Source organism: Passer domesticus, chromosome 3 (genome assembly GCF_036417665.1).
Source record: "Passer domesticus isolate bPasDom1 chromosome 3, bPasDom1.hap1, whole genome shotgun sequence".
NCBI lineage: Eukaryota > Metazoa > Chordata > Aves > Passeriformes > Passeridae > Passer > Passer domesticus.
The window spans coordinates 69,950,738-69,971,054 of NC_087476.1; the positions used below are offsets into that span (position 1 = coordinate 69,950,738).

The following is a 20,317-nucleotide window of genomic DNA, read 5'->3' on the forward strand; positions in this document are numbered from 1 at the left end:
ACACCGAGCAGGAACAGCGTTACCCATGAGCACCTTCGGCGCCGAGTCTCAGTTTCCATAGAAGTGGAGAAGAATGATGTCAGTATTTCCGACACGAAGGCCAATGGGACCGCGGGGTAGGCGGGCCCTGCGGGACACGGCCCAATGGGGGAGGTGGAGAAGGGGGCGTGGCCGCTCCCGTTCGCCCGTCAGTCAGTCATCGGTGCGGGAGGGGGAGGGGGACCGAGCCGTGCAGTCACCGCCGCCGGGGCCGCGCAGGACGGATCGGCCCCTCCGCGCGCCGTGCGGGGCCGCCGCCAGCGGAGCCGCTGCAGCAGCGCTCAGCGGGGCCGGGGGTGCCCGAAGCTGACAGGAGCCTTCGCCCAGTTCCCTGCCGTGCCCCCCGCCTCGGGCCGGGGGAGTAGCGGGCGGGCGGTCGCCGCGGAACAAAGGTGAGGGCGCCGAGCCGGAGAAGGAGCCCCCGTGCCCCGCCGGCGGCGGGCGGGGAGGCGGCGGGGGGCCCCGTGGGGGCGCGGAGCCGGGCGTGCGGCGGCGAGGGAGGGAGGGGGGCGCTTGTTTTTCTCCTGGTAGCGAGACTGCGGCGGGACTCGCCGATGCTTCGTCTTGCCCCCCCACCCCAAACACCCAGTGGCGGGCCGGGGGGAGGGACCGGCGGCTGCTCCTCCAGCCCCTCTGCCGGGAGGGACGGAGCCCCCTCCTCCACACTCGCACAGACACACGCTCCGTGTCCCCGCCGAGCAGGTCGGGCCCCTTTCTCCCCGCCCCCCTCCCTTCCTCCCTCCCCGTCCCCGCTCCCTTCTTTTCTTCTTCTTCTTCCTTTTCTTCCCCTCCTCCGCCGCCTCCTGCCTGCTCTCCCTCCCTCCCCCCGCCCGGACCCGCTGCGCCGAGCCGGGGAGTTGCGGCTGTTGCTGCCGAAACTCCTGCGGCGGAGTCAGCGCTTTCCTTTATTTCGGGGGGGAGACGGAGGGAGGAGGAGCCGCCGCGATCCGGAGCCGCAGCCCCTACAAAAGCGTGTGTGTGTCGGGGTGGGGGGACTGCTCCCGGCGCCCCGCTCCGCCGCCGTGCACACGGGCACTCTTCCTCGTACAATGGAGGAAGAGCCTCCCTCCCTCCTGCTCTCCTCTCTCCCTCTCCCCGCGGTAAAGCGAGGCGGGGGTGCTCTCTGCGCCGGGACCCCCGCGGGTGCCCTGCCGCCGCGCGGTGCCCGGGGAGGGGGCGCAGCGCCCCGGGGAGGCGGCCGGGGCGCCTCCCCCTCCCGCGGCAGCCGGGGGTGGGTTGTTGTTGTGGCAAGTTTCTCCTCCTCTGACAGAAATGGCGTCAGTGGCAGCGGGTGTAGGGGAAGCCGCGGCGTGTGGGAGCCGGGGGGGCGAACGGCGGCCGAGGAAAGAGGGAAGGGGGTGAGCTGCGGGAGAAGGGGGGAACCGGGGAAGGAAAAGGGGAGTTTCGGGAGGAGCCCAGCGCCCCCACCCGATGTTTGGCTCCCCTCCCCCCGCCCGGTGCGAGCGGCTGGTGCGGTGCCTTAGCGCTTTGTTTTAAATTCCAGGTCCAGCCTCGGCCGCTCAGCCACAATCGAGGCTTTTACCGCAGCCTGAGCTCATCATGAAGGTAAAACACTCGCTTGTGTGCCTGGGAGGAGAAGGGAGGGAGAGTTGCCTGGAAAAATGCTGTCCTATCTGTCAGTCCATCTGTCCCGACCCCGGTGCGAGGCTCGGTGCTGGTGCAGATCCAGACTGCGGGCAGCTTCGCCCCCACTGCCGTGTTTCGGTGCCTTGGCTTGTTCGCTGATCGCGGGGCGGGCTTTGCTCCACCGCGTTATGCTGGGGGAAGCTGTAAGTTCCCCGAACAGGGGCTGTTCTCCTTCAGAAACATTGTTTGTAGGAGAATAAGGACATGGCTGCCTGGGCTGAGCTTGCTTCATGGAGGAGCAGGGCACAGTCACCCTGCTCGAGAAAGTAACGTTGTGGGGGAAATGCTGGCTCTACAACGTTGTTTACTTGAATAGAGGGTAGATTTACTTACTTTCTATTCGTCAGTAGGAGTTTTCTTGAATGAGTAATCTTGATGTGGTCGGGGAGGGTGCAAGTAAGTGATTCTCCGCAGTGAAAAGATTGCTGTAAGGTGCGGAAAGATTTTCAAACAGGTTCTAATTTTCCTCTCGGTGCTGTGTAGTATTCATGTACCACACTGTCATGCATTTTTCTTTTCTTAAACCTTTCTAGACTGTTTATGTTTCGTATATTATGCAAGCTAAATAGCAAAACAGATCATTTCGGTGAAATAGAATGATTTCTTCTGTGTGTGGCCAAGAACTGTGTACCTAAAAGTAGTTTTTAACAACTGCATTTGTTAGGGTTTTTTTTACCATTTTGCTGATATGTCTTGCTGAAACTGCCATTCGTGTTACCATCACCCCCGTGTAATTCAGCTCCCGGTCCTGCTGGGCAGCAGTAAATCTCATTTCAAAATACTTTAAATCTTACAAAAAAACAACTGTTACAAACCTGTGATGCTTCAATTCTTTGGTTTTTGTTAATAAAAAAGAGCAGTCTGTATGTGGATTCTTCTACTATCAGAGTTTTTGCCTACTGTCTGTGAATAAGTATTATGTAAAAGGTGCACCAAGTACTATATTCACTGCTGGAAATGGTAAATGAAATAGACTCGTTTAATTTCTAGATCGATCCGAGTTGCTGAGCAGTGAAGTCTTTCTGTATAGCTGTTAAACGTTTAGCATGTTTTTTTTTTAGATTTTGTGGCTTTATAACAGTGTTGTTTTAAAATCTCATTTTAATTGCCCTACGATTTTTCTTTAGCAAGTGCTAAGATATAAAATACTGCACATCTGTCTTATTAAAGTAAACTATTTATGAATTTACAACAGCAGACTGTTGAAGTTGTATGATAGGGAGCTTTCCAAATGTGGCTCATTGCCTGGTGGGGATACTGGAGATGGAAGCAAGATAAATAGGAGGCAGTATAGGGAGCTTTTTTCCCCAGAAGGAAAAACCACTTATTTAAATGACAGTTAAATTTACATACATTTCTAATATTCTTTTTCAATGTAAACAAATCTTACAGTTACCATAGTGATTAGGTTCAGATACTGAGGTTTTAGAGCCATATTAATATGTAGATAGACAGGAGCATGAAGAGGTCAAATCACAAGTAGAACGCAAAGTGTTCTGTGAAACAGTGATAGAGATCCACTTCAGGCTGAATTGAATGTATAACAGATGATTAAATTTAGAGTAACAAATACAAAAACCTGTTAATAGACCCATATTTTTTTTAAAAACCCTCAGAGCTTACTTAGCCTTCAGTAAGGTTTGTGCTACTATTGCATGTTTATTTTTAAAGTTAGGATAAATTCTGTCAGAGTGTTCAGGTGTTAAGTTTAAGTCTGTAGTTTTTGCAGTTTGTGTGTGTGTGTGTAGTGTTAAACTTACATATGCTTGAGATAACTCCAGTACTTTATTTACTGTGCCCTGTAGTGTTAAGGGAGGTTAATCTGTAAGTCATCACTTTGAAGCTTTAGTTACTACAGGGAAACTTTTAACAGAATTGTGGTTCCAAAGAAATTTCTAAGATTCAACAACCTAACCAAGATTATAGGAGTTATACAGTGGATCAGCTCTTCTGGCTGGCTTAAATTTGTAATTTATTCATTAAGCTTACAAGGATACAAGCTAGTCCAATAAGAAGCAGTAAGGGAGAATGCTTAAGAGAATTAGCTTTCTGTTTGTATCACTTCAAGGTAACATTGACTATATTAGATCAAGATACTGTTTAAATATGACTGTATATTTCTGTGCATTTATTTTTTTAAGTTATCCAAAGAGCACACTCTTTGGATACTCAAGGACACTTCAGCATATAGAGGATTTAATGCTTTAAGGCCTAGTTCCTGCTTAGAGTCTGCTGATGCAGACTTGCTTCTGACTGCATGATTGAGGCCTGTGTTTTGATTTATGCCTTGGTCATTCTTTCAAGTGCAGAGCATTGTGGATTCTGGTGCACAGAGCCTTAGAACTGGATTCCTTGTCGGTACCTTGTCTCTTTACGTGAACTTGAGCAATTCAATTAACTTTACTGACTCCTTTCCCCCACCTGTGTAGTATGGATAAAATGCTGATCTTTCTTTGTAAAACACAGTGAAGTATATTTAGGAACAGCACCAACAATTGTATTGACATATTGACACAAAACTGTAAGTCACTTGTGTTCTTGCATTTTGCAATGCTTTGACACAAGAGAGGTATGCTGCCTGCTAAGAGATTACCAGAGCTGTTGGTATAATTGCTGTCCTTGTAATAACGCAACTTAATCCAAGGAAATAAAGTCCCTCATATAAACCAGTAACTTTAGCCTATTAAGTAGTCTTCCTATGGACTGCTAAGACCACTTAAAAACAGACTTTTGAAATATGTCTTACAAGAAGTGTTCAAGTCTTAATAGAATTATGCTTGTTATTGTGATGTATTAAATCAGGCTTTTTCCTGTATTGATGGACCTCTGATAGTTAGTACAGTTGTGTAGATAATGGCTAGGATTGCTTGCATGTTGTGAAGGGGTTTTTTTGTTTAATTTAGCACCGTTTGTATAAGGCTTTTTTTGCATTAAGTATGTGTCAGAAGAATGTAGAATCTATTTGATGATTTAAAAAGTAATTGCATGCCATCAAACGACTAGTTACTAAGTAGGTAGCAATATATGTAAAAGCATTCTTATAGAGTGACTTTTTTTAGCTCCAGAATCAGGAAATAAACTCCCTGAAAGCCAAGTGTCTGCTTTTAAAGAGAGAAATAAACACAAGCTTGGTTTCTCCAATGATTTGTACCAAGAACTGCTGCAAATGCTCATGAGATTTTTAATATGTATCATGGCATTTGTTTAATATACAGCTATGTGAATGAAGGTCATATACACACTGTAGTTAAAAAGTTCACTGCTGAGTGGGGATCAAAAGAGTTGATGTCCCAGAAGCTAGAGAAGTGCTCTATTAATTAAGAGATCTGAAATGATAGTTTGAATGTTTTGATACTATTTGCATGTTCATGTTTTTCATTCTGTAAAGTACAAACTATTTAATGGTTGTTGATACTTGTCTTTGGTAATCCGAGATGTTCCTGATGCTTGCTCAAAGTTGCCACACTAACAAATTAAGAAAGCCATGCCTATGGTTTATGGTAGATTGTTTGGTTTGGTTTTAATTCTTCCTGAATTTACATTTTTGTTTCAGTAGTTTGTCCTAGTGACCTCTCCAGTTACCCAGAGAGATCACTTGTGCACATTGATGCTGTAGCTGCTTTCTCTTAATGTGTGCCAGACCATTGCTCATATTCCATGCCAGTATGGCTGAAGATAAAAGTAAAATATCTAGTAAACTTTTCAGCCACTAATTTCCAACTTTGAGCACAAGTTAGTTGAAAAACCTATTGGCCTTATTTAGGCAGGAAACCAGTCATGGAATGTAGTGACCTTTCACTTTCTGGTTAACTATTTGAAATACAGCAGAAATTGAGATTTCTAAGGGAAGAGTACCATTAGAATAGTTTTTGTGATGGAGGCAGGAGAACAGGTAAGTCCTAAGACGTGGTTTTACTCTGTGACTTGTTTTTACATTGTGAAAAATGATTTTCTTAAATTCTTTCCTGATGTTCCAGTTTGAACAAGTGATCAGAGGCAGTTACTGACTTCCTCGTGCTTGCATAATTATGTAGAAAGGAAAGCAAACACCACTTGCACCAAGCAATTACAAGTCATGTTGGAATAATCTATGTTATTTTGAAATGGTTTATTTGCACTTTTTAAATGTTAGTCTTTGTATATTTTACAGTGGCTAAACAGCATGGAAGTCTTGAACTCAAATCTGCATGGGTAGTATGTGGCTGTTGAATGGTTGTATTGGTTTATAAGGGCTCTAAGTTAATTAGACCACGTAGTGGAAAAAAGGCTGTCTTACACTGAGAAGACTGAAGTTGTAATAAACTATGAGCATTAGTACAGTTAAGTTGCCTGTATTGTTAATCTTCAAAGTTGGTAAAGGATTTTTGGATCAATGCTCTCACGGCAGCAGAACTATTGTATGAGCATACTGTCTTAAGAAAAATGTTAGTAGGCAGAATAATGAATGTGCATATCTTCACTGGAACACTTTGGGATGGTTATTCAGTTCACTTTGTAATCCAAAACAAGCATTGTATACATGCAGAGCAGAAGCATGCTGTGATACACATTGCGTGGCTGTTTTCAAAGAAATTCTGCGTTGTAGTTGAAAAGCCCTTTGAAACAAAATGCAAAGGTTTTGATATATTAAGCTTTACTGTCACTATCAAATACTTAATCTGAATCCTTTGCTGATTGAGTAAACTGAAAAAATAACTTTGCTAACTTTGAGAAGGTGGAAATGATACTGTTGCCACAAATTGGTTTGAAATTTTTTGTTTAAATCCTACAGATACACACATTTTCTTTAGAAACACATGCTTTTATAATAAGCTAAAGAATAAAAGGGAGTTTGAGGTGACCTCATTGAAAAAGGTAACAAATTTTACAGAAAAACCTAGGGCTTAACTTTACTTGGCACCCTAACATTATACACAGCCATCCAAATGCTCGATTATTTATCAGTTCTTACTTACTTGAAAGTAGTTAACCCACTTTCTGTTGACTACCTGTTGTGAAATGCAACAGTTGGATTCTCTGTATTTCTACTTAATAGACCCTTCAGCTGTTTTTACTGAAATGTACAAAGCTGAAAACCATGGATCTGGATCTGTTTCTGCCTTAAATGTGATTCAGGTCACAGTTGAGAAATGTTGAGAAGTCAAGTATTGTGGCTGCTTGCTTTTTAATTGATGTACTTCAGTAAAAAATAACACTTTTGCCTTTTCCACCTAGCACTTAGTGTTGTCCAGTTACTGTGCTTCCTATCTTGCTTGGATATGTGCATGGAATGGATTTTTAAAGACTTCTAGAAGACTTCAAAAGGCTCCAGGGAACGGAGAAAAATTGTTTAGTCCTATGCATAAACTAAATGTTAGTGATTTAATATGTGTTACCATAATTATTTTAAAAGGTTTTGATGGAAAGTCATAAATCTGGGTAGTTGGATTTTTTGTTCTTTTTTCTGTTACATGCGGTGACCAGATGAGGGGACATTTCAGGGAATTCAAGTAAGGAAAAGACAGCAAGCCACTTTGATATTCAATACTTGACAAGACATCTATTTTCTTTCTGAATATTAGTTTGAACCAGGGGAGAAATTCAATAAAGAGAGCACTATTGGTTTTTGTTTGGTTTTTTTTTGTTTTGTTTTGTTTTGTTGTTTTGTTTTTTTTTTCTTGGCAGACTATAAAGCAGTCATGACCTGCTTAGCAAGAAGTAAGCAAGCTCTGAAAGCCAGTTGTGAGAATGTCAGAGCAGGGTGGTGGAGGGTGTTGCTGAGTTACCTGTAGAAAATTAGGACTGAGATGAGCCAGCTGCTTTATGTGTGACCACTTGTGTGACGGTGACTTCCTGAGTGAGTATCTATTAATTAATTGAATATGAAGTACTATTTTGGGGGGATCTGAACCTGTCTTTGCTATGAAGAAAATTGTGCTGAACTATGAAAAGTCATTTTCCTTACTGTGAGAGAAAGCAGTAGGAAAAGACATCGTTCCAGTTAGCATGGAGTAACTTGTTCCCATTGCTGTTGTCTGTGAGCCTATATTTGCTCTAGAGTGAAATGGTAGTCAGTACACCAAAGAAAAGACTTTAGCATCCAGACCTTCCAGTTCAAGTAGTCTTTGATTGTGACTTATACAGCTCTCCTTAAGGAGTAACTAGAGACAGCATTCATCAGTTGTCATTTAAGCTAAGTGTGAATGCAGTCATCTGTAGAGCTTTGTTGCAGAGCAGATCACCCAGGTTGGACTAATGTGAACAACAATGTTCTTGGGCAGAGGAGTTTGGTGTTCTTAATGTTTAATCTGTTGGTTTGTCCCCCAACAACTTGAAGCAAAGGATTTAGTTTCATAAGTAGTTAGTCAAATTAAGGTATTGTATGGTCATGGAAGAATGCAGTCTTGTCTCCTTCTTCCACTCTCGGCTGTTTATTCTCACTGTTTTCCGTGCTAGCAGTCCATTTGTGTGGTGCCAGAGCACAGGGAACCAAGCTGAAATTAGAAACAGTCAGGTACATGCACTCTTCACTTACAGACTGCTCCTGTCCTGACTGATGCCTGCAGAGGAAGAAAGGGCACAAAAGCAGAAATGCACCAAGACTGATTATGATTGGTTTAAACTGCACGTGAACACACATCCTTCCCCATCCCTCTGCCAAATTAGCAGTTTACAGTCATTAGGCTAAACATTTTGTAAACTCTCTCTACAGGTGAAATTGCCATATAAGTTTTTTCGTGCTTTCTTGATACCTAGAACACCAGATTTCTTTACAGGTTTGAAGTCCATATTTTCTAGAAGATATTGAGTAAAATATTTAATTGAATTGATGCTGTGTCTTGAAAGGAATGAATAAAATTCAATTTTCAGTATGATAAACATTGATTTCAAAAAATAGGTCTTAAATAAGAGATGGTATCAGACGAAAAACCTCATTTTGAAAGGAGGCCAGTATAAGCTTTGTTTTCCCTCCTCCTTCAAGTTCTTCAGCATTTGGAAAGAATACCATTGATAACAATTGTCTCTTTCTACTTAAATTAGAGAAACAATTAATATTATAATTTTCTCTAGAAAGATATTTATTAGATTTCTATCCTATGAAGATGACAATCTATATACCTATAATACATTTTGACAATAGGTGCTTTCACCAATGAATGGAAGATTTAAGCAATTGTGCTACCTTTATTCCAAACAAAACAATAGGGAATGATAATTTGGGGAGAAATTACATCACTGTTAAAAGGAAGTTGAAGGGAATTGAAGTAAAACTTCCAGGGTTTTTTTTTTGTATGTGTTAAGAAGGCCTGTATATTTATGGGTAGACAAGTGGAGACTTGGTGACAGTTGGGTGTTAATACCAGTTGGAGATGGTAGAGTGAGGTGTGTGACATCTTCTGCTTATTACCACAACTCAGTGCAGATATTTAGATGATATGTTATCTTCCTTTCTAAGAACTAGTGTTCTAGCTGAGCTTTTATCTGATCCTTTCCCTTTTCCCTCTTATGTGTCCTATTAACTTAGTATTCCTCATCATTTAAGACAATCCTTCTAAATGGGATTTGGGAAATGGGATTTGACTTCAGCAAAATTCAGATCCAAGTGTATCTAATGCAAGGTTTCAGCTGTATTAAATAATGTAGTAGGGAGTAATTTGTTTTTTCATGTTCTCTTCGATTTAAAAAAAAAGTTTCAGTTTGTGGCAGGGCAACCTGATCCACTGTAATAATTTTTTTTCCTTCCTATTTTGAGCTGTCCTCTCAACAGCAGATTGCAAGCTGAATCTCATTTGTATATTTAAAATAGTCCACTCCATGTTGTCTTTAAAATAAATGTGGGATACATTCTTCTAAGATTGCAAAGTATACTTTAAATTAATTTAAAATGGTGGAAGAGACTTTCCAATATCCTTTATGAGTATTTAAGTGAAAAAGTGTTAAGTTAATCTTTTTGTTAATGCTGTGACACTTAGGTTGGCATAACTTCTTTTCCTGGGAGAAATCATAAGGGATTGAGACATGTTTTTAAATGAGTACATGTTAAACCAGCATTTCAGAATTCAGGAATTTGTAATGGAAAATGTGTTTTCACTTTTTAACTTATTTTACTGCTCTGCTTATTGAGAGAGAGATGTTGCTACAATATTAAATGAATGTAACTTCAAATTACATCACTAAACTTAAAAAAATATATATATATCCTTATTAATCCTTGTACTTCCATATGTATAAATGCATTTTTGAAAACATAGCAGTAATTTTATAAATTTCTACTTCAGTTTCTTTAGAAGGTTGCCCTGCTAGATGGGCATCAAGGGAGATAGTGAAGTACTTAAGCATAAGTAAGACTGCAGAACTGTTTGAAAATTAGAGTTTGATATGTACCAATACCTTGCTGCTTGGAACAGAGACAAAATTGGAGACAATAATTCAGCTTCCAGTAATTTCCATTTTCTAAATGCAGATTCATTCTGAGGTGCTCTTCCAGAACTTTACAATGACAATCCACATACCTTTACATATAGGACATGATTTAGGTAACGTGTGGTGTCTTTGTCTTCTTTGCAGAATTTCCTGCCTATTTTTCTGCAATGTTGGACAATTTAAAAGACATTAAATCTTGGATTCTTTCCTTTACTCACAGATTACTAGTACAGTATTTACATTCCTAAAATTCAAGTAGTACAAAAGATTGTGTCACTTGGTGACATACTGTATTGGATATGTGGGTTGAAACCTGCAAAGTCACTCTTCAAATATATTCTGATATTCTTTATCCATTTTTGAATTGGACTGCCAAGGCTCCTGCCAAGTCTGTTCCCTGGAATAATTTAACATGAAGTTCCAGAAAGTATTAATATGTATATTAGATGCCTCTCTACACTAATTCAGTTTTTCTTTGCTAGTAGCTCTTTGGCTGTTGAGCTAATATTCTGATTTCATTTTACTTTGCCTGATGCAAGCCAAAATGTTGGATTGATAAATTAAACATATTTCATTTATAAACATTTCATAAACATTTTATTAAAATAAAATCTTCTGTTTCATACATTGTACATTTAAAAAGTATATATTTATATGTACACTTGCCAGTGTAGGGTGATTTAGGTTTTTAGGTGCAAGTGATTTAGCTGCTTTTGTTACATTCTGTATTGTAAGACAAATACTCTTTTGGTGACAGGATAGTCATAATAATATATACGAGAGAGATAGGTGTATGTCCTGCTAAGACAGACTTTTTCACTGGTGTTGTACGTGGCACTGGTAGCATCTAGAGAGCAACTCAAGTGGTAGTAGGTCAACTTTAGATTAGTGAAATGTTTTTATTTGTGGCCCAAGTAGCACTGATTTCAGTTCAATAAAATTATACGTACCCTTTTTTACACTAAAATAGAGAACAACCTTCTTTTTTATCACTTGAGTAACTTCCTATGCAACAGCACTTACTTGAACATTTGAAATGGTGTAATGAAATCTTAATTATGGTCTGACAATAAATATTAAACAGCATTTATTGTGTGGAATAAAAATGATCCATGATACTTAATCTGGCCTCATCAAGTTTTTCTATTTATATGTATTGTATTTACTTAGTTGGAGTTTTGAGGAAACAAATCGGCTTTTAAGATCTTAATATAAATATACATCTATATATTAAAACAAACAAAAACCCAAAAGGAAATGGTCCATTTCCTTCCAAGGTACTTGATTCCAGACAAATCCAGATACAGTTCCAGAACTATGCTATCTTTCTGCTGTAGCTGGATATCCTTACTATGTTTGCTCAGAATGAAACTTGGGAAGAAAACCACAAACCATTCAATACTTGAATGTGATGTACAGATGGGACGTGTGTTTACAAAAAAACTCCTCAGTCTTAAAGGAGCTGCACCATCTTTCCTTTTTTTTTCTGGCAGTTTCTCTTCAAACAGCTTTTGTGTCCACTGAAACAACATTCCAGCCAAGTAGTACGTGGGCACATCAGTTGCTTAGTAAGGCCAGTGTGAATGCTTTAACTGGGTATTCCTCTTCTAGCAAGGTCATGCACAGTATTTCTGTGAAAATAAATACTACATTGGGCTGATTTGGCATACAGTAGTACTGGAAGATTAGGTTTATTCTTTAAGCCAAGTATTTGAGAATTTCTCTTCAATTATCTTCTTAGTCTTAGGGAAAAAACATCTACCAGAAACATATAATTAATTAGAATTTCATTGTCACATGAAGTTGATACTGTAACCTGGTGATTTGATGGAGACACTGATATTTTGTAGAGATGCATTGACACTCCAGAATTGTGTCTTGGAACTGAAGACCTCTTGATTTGCCTCTTGTTCAACTTTGGAGAACAGAATAAGGTTTCATGTGGAAAGTAACATTAGAATTGTTGACATACAAAAGACTTTAAGTAAAACTTAAAGGTAGACTTTTTCTCTTTCACTTGAGTAATCCTAAATGTTACTTTTTGAAAAGAGGCTAAAAAAAATGAAGGTTTTAGTATAAGAGGCTTAAAGAAAAAACCTGGGCTTTACATAATAGCTTCAGCACACTTGAAAGCAGTGAACAGACTCTTACACTACCTATGCAACTTCAAAAATTTTATTCTCTGTTCTTTAATATGTTGAAGAGTTTTGTGGAATCTGAGCAAGGATCTTTCTTTAAATAGTCACTCCCTGGAAATGGCTGCCATTAGTCACAGGCTAAGCCAGCTGAAGATGTTTTGGAAACAGGTGCAGCAATGAGTAGTCAATGAAACAGAAGTATTCTGGGTGGATAAATTGGATAAAAGGTATGAAACAAGTAGTTTAGGTTCTTTAATTCCTTGAAGTCTGAAAGGTAGCCTAGCTGAATACTAACTGCACGTATATTGTTCTTACTCCCTGTATTTCTTTAGTGGCACTTACACTTTCTGTGTGGCATGCATCTAAAATATGTCTTCATAATTATGCAGCACTTGATAAATCTCTTCCAAACTTGTCTTCAGCTGGGTATTTCTGTTTTCTTAATATCTGTTTTATTTTTAATGCTTGCAGGCTTGGTTGGCTATGGGTATTTTCTGATGGAAAATCTTGCATCACTATTTTGAATAGTTGCCACATTTACTACATTTTGCATTTTCCCCCCAAACCTCCTTTCACAAACTTAAATACTGAACTCTTAGTCTGCAGAATGAATGCTGTTGGGGAGAGGAATGAGAAAGAGAAATTATTAATTTTCTTTTAATATGCTTGCTACTGACCATGCAAGAATATTTGGCCAGTAGTATTTTCCAAAAATGAAGTGAGATGGGAGAGATGTTTGCATGTGTGCTTATGTTTGTTAAATTTATGTAAGTTAGGAATTGTATTCCTACAAGTTAGGATACATGTAAAACTAGCTGACAGAAGAATATTATTAAAGAAACATTATAGTTTTTTGATGAAAAAAGATACATAAAAACTGTGGTCTTGAAACTTTAGTCCTCACTTTTTTTTTAACCCATGTGCAATTGTACTGAGTTACATATGCCTTACTCTGGAAGAGGCATTTATTTCTCTTAATCTGGACAAAGTGGGATGTACAAATAAGTTGGTTTTTTAAACATGGACTGTGAGGGAAGGATTTACAATTTACTTAATAGTTTGAGGAACTGTCCATTTGAAGGAAGAGTGTATTGTGGAAAATAATGTTTATATTTTTCTGGAAGAGGATTACATAAGGGAAAATCAAGTTTATTAAATAGTAGAAGTAGTCTGCTTGTTAGCATGATTATAATTTATTGCAGTTTTCCTTGGTAAATTATTTGTGGTACTAATTTCTTTGCTGCCCCAGCTAAGCAGTGTCCAGCTCAGTTAAGTTGTCTGTGTTCTGCAGGGATGTGTATATTTCACCTGACAGCAGTGGCCCAATAGGTGCTGGTAAGAAACGTGAAATTTAACAGAAAATAATGTGAGATTTTTTCTCTTTCAGACCCAGATTATTGGTTATATAGCTAAAATCTTAACTAATTTGCTCTTTTTGACTGGAAGCTATCTGTACTCTTAACCAACTATTTTACTGTAGTAGCAGACCAAACCTAATTTTAATTGGTTTTTGTGCTGCTTGGCTACTTCTACATAGTGCAAGTGTGTGTACAGTAATGCTAATACTTCACTTCTCCTGAACTCTGTGTCTTGTCTCTCATTGTCTTTAATGTAATGCCATGGGTTCTGTAGCCTGTTTCTAAGGAGATTTGAAGACAGAGTTAAAAAATCTTGATGTTAATAGTCCTGTTTTTTATTCAGGGATCTATAGTTTCATTAGAATATTAGGGGGAAATCAGAACATTGAAACACTTCGGTTAATGCAACTCTTTTTATGTAATCTTATCTGTGTGTATATATAGTCACCTTTTTCTTTGCACATGCAATAGTTATGGTTGCTTTAAATTTTTACTAGAGTTTTTTTCCCCTTTTCCTTTTTTTTTACTGGGAGAGGAAGCTGAAGAATTTTTTCACTATTTTGAAAGGTGTAATACCTTTACAGAAAGATTGATCTCCCTATTTCCATAAAAGAAAGATAGTATGGAGATAGATATTTGTATTGCAGTATAATTTACTGTCATTTCAAAGATTGTAAGACTGTACTTCAGATGTTAGAAAATACAGCCTCTGCATGGACTAAGGTGGAAGCATTCTTGATACTTTGCATGCATGTAGTTATTGCATGCTATTTGTATCTTAACTAATGTAATGTAAAATTATTGTTTATTAGAAAGTAGAATCTTATTCACAGGAAGTTTGGAGAGAAAAATGAATATTTGTTAAATGCAAAAGGTAAAAAACCCACAAAGGAAAGGATTATCCTCAGGACATTAAAAAATACACCTAGACTGTATCATCAAAGAGATCAGGATAGATATACCTGTAACTGGTAATACTTGTAGTTTTTACTTCCAAAAATTTATGCAGTGAAGGTAATAATGGTCAAGTTTGCACTTACTTTTAGACACACGTGAAACACATATGTATATATTTTAATATCTAGAAATTACCTGCAGTTCTTTAAAAGTTTCAGTTTGTTGGCTAGCTTGCCTTTGAATTTCATTGAATGGTATTCTATTAGATGTTTCAAAAGCGTAATTGTGGCATCGGGAATTCGAGGAAAGCCAAATATAAGGGCTTACTGTTTTGAAGCCAAAAATATTGCACTCTTGGTGTATTAGTAGTTTTACCCAATTGAGATGTGTTTTGTTAGCTCTTGTGTAATGTTTCCCTTGGAGACTCAAGAATAGCATAGCAGGTTACTGGTGAGGAATAAATGGCTAGTTTAGACCAGGAGTGAAGAACTGTCAAAATGTTCCAAAGAAGGATTCTCTCAACACTGAAAAACTAAGGAGAAGTGTAGGGATTAGTGTGTATCTAGTTGAAGTCAAACATTGTCAAAACCCAAAACAAGTGAAAAGTATTTTTAGTTTGGCTAGTTTACAAAATGAGAGTCTTATAAGTTATTGCTGGCACTGATCTAGAAAGGAAGACAAGACTGTTGGTCTGTGCATGCTAAATCTCGTGAAGCCAGTGGAGAAATTGAGGATATTTTTTTAGAGCAAGTCACTGGAAAGGAGAGTACACCCTTGTTTGCCTGTTCTAAAATGCATCTTCAGGTCCTGTTAATTGTCTGTATATGTTAGTGAATCTGAGCCTTGCACTTTGTCTGAGATGAGAACAATCTGTTTGGAGAAGCCAGGAGAAAAGCAAAAGGCAAGTTGGTAGAGAGGACTGGAGTCTTTTCTGTAGGTAAGGTATCTTTGTGCTACGTGCTATTAATTTTATATAGTCTGAAGTGGAGACTTAGATGACTGTATCTCCACCAAGTTTGAGTTTATCAGAAGAATCTAGGTGCCAGAGGGGTAATTGAAGGAAATTATCTTTGCAGTGATATTGCCCCTTCCTTCAGTTGATGTTTTTAATTTCAATGTCAGGCTCTGTGAAGGGGGAGAAGGTCTGCATATTCATATTCCTGTAAGTGCTGTGCTTGTGGGTGCCTGTGCTGTGTCAAACAGCGCTAATGGGATCCCTGGGTTAAATCCATGCAAGACCATGAGAGGACTGAAAGAATGTTTTCTCATATTTTGATCTCTTTGCCAGCATGGTGTGAACCTGAAACAGGTTTTGTGATTCAAGTGTGCCTTAGTGTCTGTTATTGCTGTTAAACCTAATGGGGCTACCCTATGCAAGGCAGTAACTCGTGAGCAATTTCGCTTGTCCAGTTGTATGGCTCTGGTTAATTTTCTTGTTCTACTGTAGATCTCTGCTCCTTGAAGGGCTTTTAAAGACTACCTCAGCACTGGATCATCATCTTGATACAAGTTATCTGTAGTCCAGTCACATTAAATACTGCATTTGTCAGGAAAGTCAAACCAAGCAGTGATTTTTGACAGGACGAATCCCATTTGTAAATTGAATTAAATAAAGTGACTCATTTGTGGTAAATTCTGAAATTTTTGAAATTAATCTTGAAATTATTTTTTTCAGTTTACAACTGAACTTCTTATTTTACAATCACAGATTAATTAAAAATTGTTTTGTTCTGTCATCTAACGTTAATAGTATTTTTCTAGTTCTCTATAAAAATCTTAAGTTGGAGCATTCTAGAGAATGCTCAGTTAATGTGCTTTGTTTGCAAATAATGTGTGCTGGTTATAAAACTTAACATTAACTGGTTTTTTGAGTGCTATCCAAGTAGATTAGACTTTGAATACAAACTTGTGTTTGACCTTGCATATACTCCAGTGCTGAAGTGCTTTCAGCCAGTTTAAAGCCACTTCAGGATTTTACTGGAGATGTTTGACCGAAAGCTGTTTGTTTGACACTCAAATCATTTGAAGAAGAGACAGCTTGACTATCAGGATATTAAAGAAAAAAGATGGTAGGATGGTAAATGTCATCTTTCCTATCCAGCTAAGGGCCTCATACATTCAATTTTTGCAATTTGGAAAAAAAAAAAATTTAAGTGCTAGAGTGTGCAATGGAAAGGTAAATATAGAAAATGCTATCAAACACCCACAGGAAAAGAAGAGGATTACTTTCTAAGTTTTGAAATTTCTGTGGTTTTTTTTCAAGAATATTATGAGTTCTAAATTATTGTGGAGTACTACTTCATCTTGTTTGGGGCAGGCTGCCAATTTGCCCATTGAGTTATCTGCTCCTACTTTGTTAATGCTGCTGTGTGATCTTGCAGTGAAATTATACAATGTAGTAAAATGAAAGAATTGCAGTTTAGCAAAAGTAACAGAAACAAATGAATTCATGAGTTGAAGCACTTTAGTAACGTGTATCAGAACAGATGCAAAAGGAATGATGCACGGGGAGGGGCATCGTCATTCACTGGGTTGGAGTTTGTAGGGCCCAGGCTTTCCCCTTTTACACTTGTGAGTTGTTAATTTAACTCACAAAAGAAGTATGAAAGAACACACCATCTGTTTTAACTGCTGGTGGTGAGCATCTAGCAGTACACATCTCCCCCCCACCTTTCCTAGTTTCAGAAATGAAGAACTGCTGTTGGCCGTAGGTAGTATGTGTCACCAACTTTTATTATTGAAACTCATTTTACTGGATTTATTTTTGATCACTACATTTATTTTTGTTGTTTTCTGCAGGTATACAGAGATTTTAGAATATTTATCTTAGCATTCCCGGCTTTCTCAGAGGAGTGAATAGGTTCAAGCCTTATTACTAAACTGATTTTCTAACTTTGCATAATGATAAAAACTCCATCCTGATGATTATTCAGAGGAACTAGGAAAAACAAATAAATGCATGTGACTTGCATTTAGTTCTGTTTGATTAGCTTTCTGCCATAAAGAAGCTATATACTTTTGCACCAGTTAGGTTAGGTTTTAAGTACTTACATTTTAAGAAGTTTCCTGTCAGTTCTGTAGCAATCAGGCTGTTTTGCTTCTTGCCACTTGTCAGCTCATAATTCTACACAAAACATTTATATTTTGATTCTTACACAGGTAGTTGTATATTTTGGTTGCAAATTCAGCAGAAACTGTGTTAGTCATTTCTCACTTAAAATAAGATTTTTTTTTCTGTTAAGTAGTCCCCATTTTTCTTCTTCCCCTCCTGAATTTGACTAAAGGGCCTATTCCACCTGTTCCTTTGCAGTGATAAAGCATTATGACTATTGCCATTTCAGAAATTTAGTAAGAAACTGTATTAAATACAAGCTATGCTACCAGGCTTTTGCAAGCACTAAGAAAAGTGCATTATGAAATTCTAATCCATTGTAATGGGATGTCTTTGAGGCTAAAAACCACACAGCTATAATAGCCACAAGATTGCAGGATTTCAGAGCAATGAATGTAAGCACAAGGCAAGGCAGCCAGCTTTGGCCTACATAATTTGTTGAGAGGAAGTGGGGACTGACTGCAACAGTTGAGCTTTTAAAACTAAAGAAGTGAACAGATTGTTGCTGAGTGGAGTTGTGTACAGAGTATTTTTAAAATTAGTATTGTGGTAAGTTGAGCTCCAACGAGAGATGAAACCATGTGCATACTTCCTGTCTGTCTGAGACATCGCACAAGTGCCTGGGGGTGGCAAAATGAGTTTTGACATACATCAGCACAAATCAGAAGTGGTAAAGCTGGTGTTTCTTTGACTGAGTGATTTTTCTGATTACTTTGATAGGTTGTTTTGTGTATGGGGCAATTCACAGAATCTTGAAAAGCACAGGTAATTGTTTAGAAGACTTCATGTTCTGTAGCTGCATTTTATGAAAATATTTTGTTTTAGCTGTGGGAGTTCCTTGTTGATTCAGATTTTGAGTGTGAATACCTATAGCCATATTAAGCTTAGTTTGAACTGCTGCCTCAAAAGCTGCTTGATCATCCTTTTAATGTGTGTTTAGTAAGACTGTTGATTTACAGGTTCTAAGTGACGAAGTATTTTAATTGATCTTGTGATCTCTTCAAGCAACTAGTTACACAGCATATTAACATCCTTTTTTTAAACCTAAAACCTCTGTTCCTCCTGAAGCTGTGGGATTTTTAGTGCCCTGGACTATAAAGGTCCCTGCAATATTGTTTTTTTCCTTTGCAATGCTAGAGCACGTGAGTCTGACACTATATGCCAAATCCAGTGAAGGACTCTAGCTAACCTGTGGGTGTTTGTGATACTTCTCAGTGTGAGTGATGGCACTGTGAAAGTCTCCCTTGTATTATAAATGTGGGCATGTGGCACTGGCTGCTCTGTCCACTGAGCAGAAAGGATTTGGTAATAATACTTTGTCAAGTAGGATAGAGTCTGTTGGATGGTCGGCTCAGAACCTGCAAGCACTCCTGACTCGTTCAGGCATCTCATTTCCTCTGACATGCTTCATGTCATGAATTTGCAGCAGTTCAGAGCCTCTGGAGGAGTGAGGCTGGTGCTTTATTCAATGAGTCAAGACTCCCAGCACACCGAATGGAGAACTTTGCTGCCTTCTCATCTAAGGTTTTAGTGTCTGGGGCTGAAGGCAGCCAGCAGGCTGAGCTGGGGAGCCATCAACACTTGCCAGTTTCATGGTGTGGTACATGCTGCGTTTGTAGTTCACTGCCTTTGAAAATGGAACCTGCTGTGTGCTGTCCCCGCCTCCTGAGGGGGCAGTCCTCGGAAAAATAGCCAAAAAATAAATGGAACATGAGGCAATGTCATATTTCTGCCAAAAAGGCAAATGCTGTACTGGAATGTTAAAGTATTACTTGAAAATAAATTGTATTTGCTTCTCTTGCAATTAACTAGGCCATACCTGTGTCCAGTTTTAGGCACCAACTAGGGGAAATATGTGAGGTAATTAAATCCAGAGGGACAGTTCAAAATACAGAGTCTAAATAAAATTTACACCATAAGTTGTTGTTTTCTTTTAGTAGTAGGATTACTCTCAGTTGCAGCTCTTGAAAGTTACTAAGCAGAAGTACACTTGTCTCCATTGCAATATTGTTAAGACAAGAAATAACAGTAGCAAGGAGTGTTTAGATGAGAACAGCCTGTAAGCGCTGCAGAGTGTGGGATATTGATTCCTAAATGTAAGAATAGGTATTACAGACACCTGTTAGGAATAATACAGCTGAAATGATCCTGCTGAGAGGAACGACCTTGATAACCTTTTATGTGTAATTAAGTTTTTGTTTGTTTTTCCCAGGAATCTCATCCATTGAAATGTAACATTTTATAAAGTGGTTAGATGAAGTTATTTCAGTCTCTTCGTAGATATTTCCTAAACTAATTTTCATAGTTCTTTTCTAAGTGTCTTGTCCCTGGCCAGCAGTTTTACACTGAACTTCTATGCAGCAGTAGAGGGAGCATGGCAGATGTAAAATCCATTCTCTTGTCTAAAATTTCTTGTGTTGCTGTGACATTAGACATTTTATATTACCCTACTTTCGGTACACTCTTGTGTACAGTTGGCTCTCTGCTACAAATTGATTTTGTCTCCAGAAGCACAGTGCACAAGTTCTTAGTTCCTGAATGCTTGGATTTGTGCATAGCCTTCATGTGCTTAACTTACTAAATAATGTGTCTTGAGGAAGGATAGATTCTCAGTAAGAAAACTTCTCATTTTTTGCTTTGTTTTGTATTAATGTTTTTTGTTTTGTATTGTTTGACAGTTGTGTGCAGGTTTGGCATTATTTCAGTGTACTCCCCCAACATTC

The 20,317-nt window shown here is 38.9% G+C and overlaps 1 protein-coding gene across 3 annotated transcripts in view; it reads left to right on the forward strand.

Annotated features, from left to right (window-relative positions):
* The first annotated feature begins 192 nt into the window (after positions 1-192).
* The window catches only part of ARID4B (AT-rich interaction domain 4B), an 88,644-nt gene continuing 68,519 nt past the window's right edge, over positions 193-20,317 (forward strand). For all 3 annotated transcript variants that reach the window (XM_064413806.1, XM_064413807.1, XM_064413808.1), the window contains exons 1-2: positions 193-431; positions 1,544-1,605. In XM_064413806.1, coding sequence (XP_064269876.1) covers positions 1,600-1,605 — 6 coding nt within the window. In that variant the 5' untranslated portion in view covers positions 193-431; positions 1,544-1,599. The remainder of the gene's footprint in view (positions 432-1,543; positions 1,606-20,317) is intronic.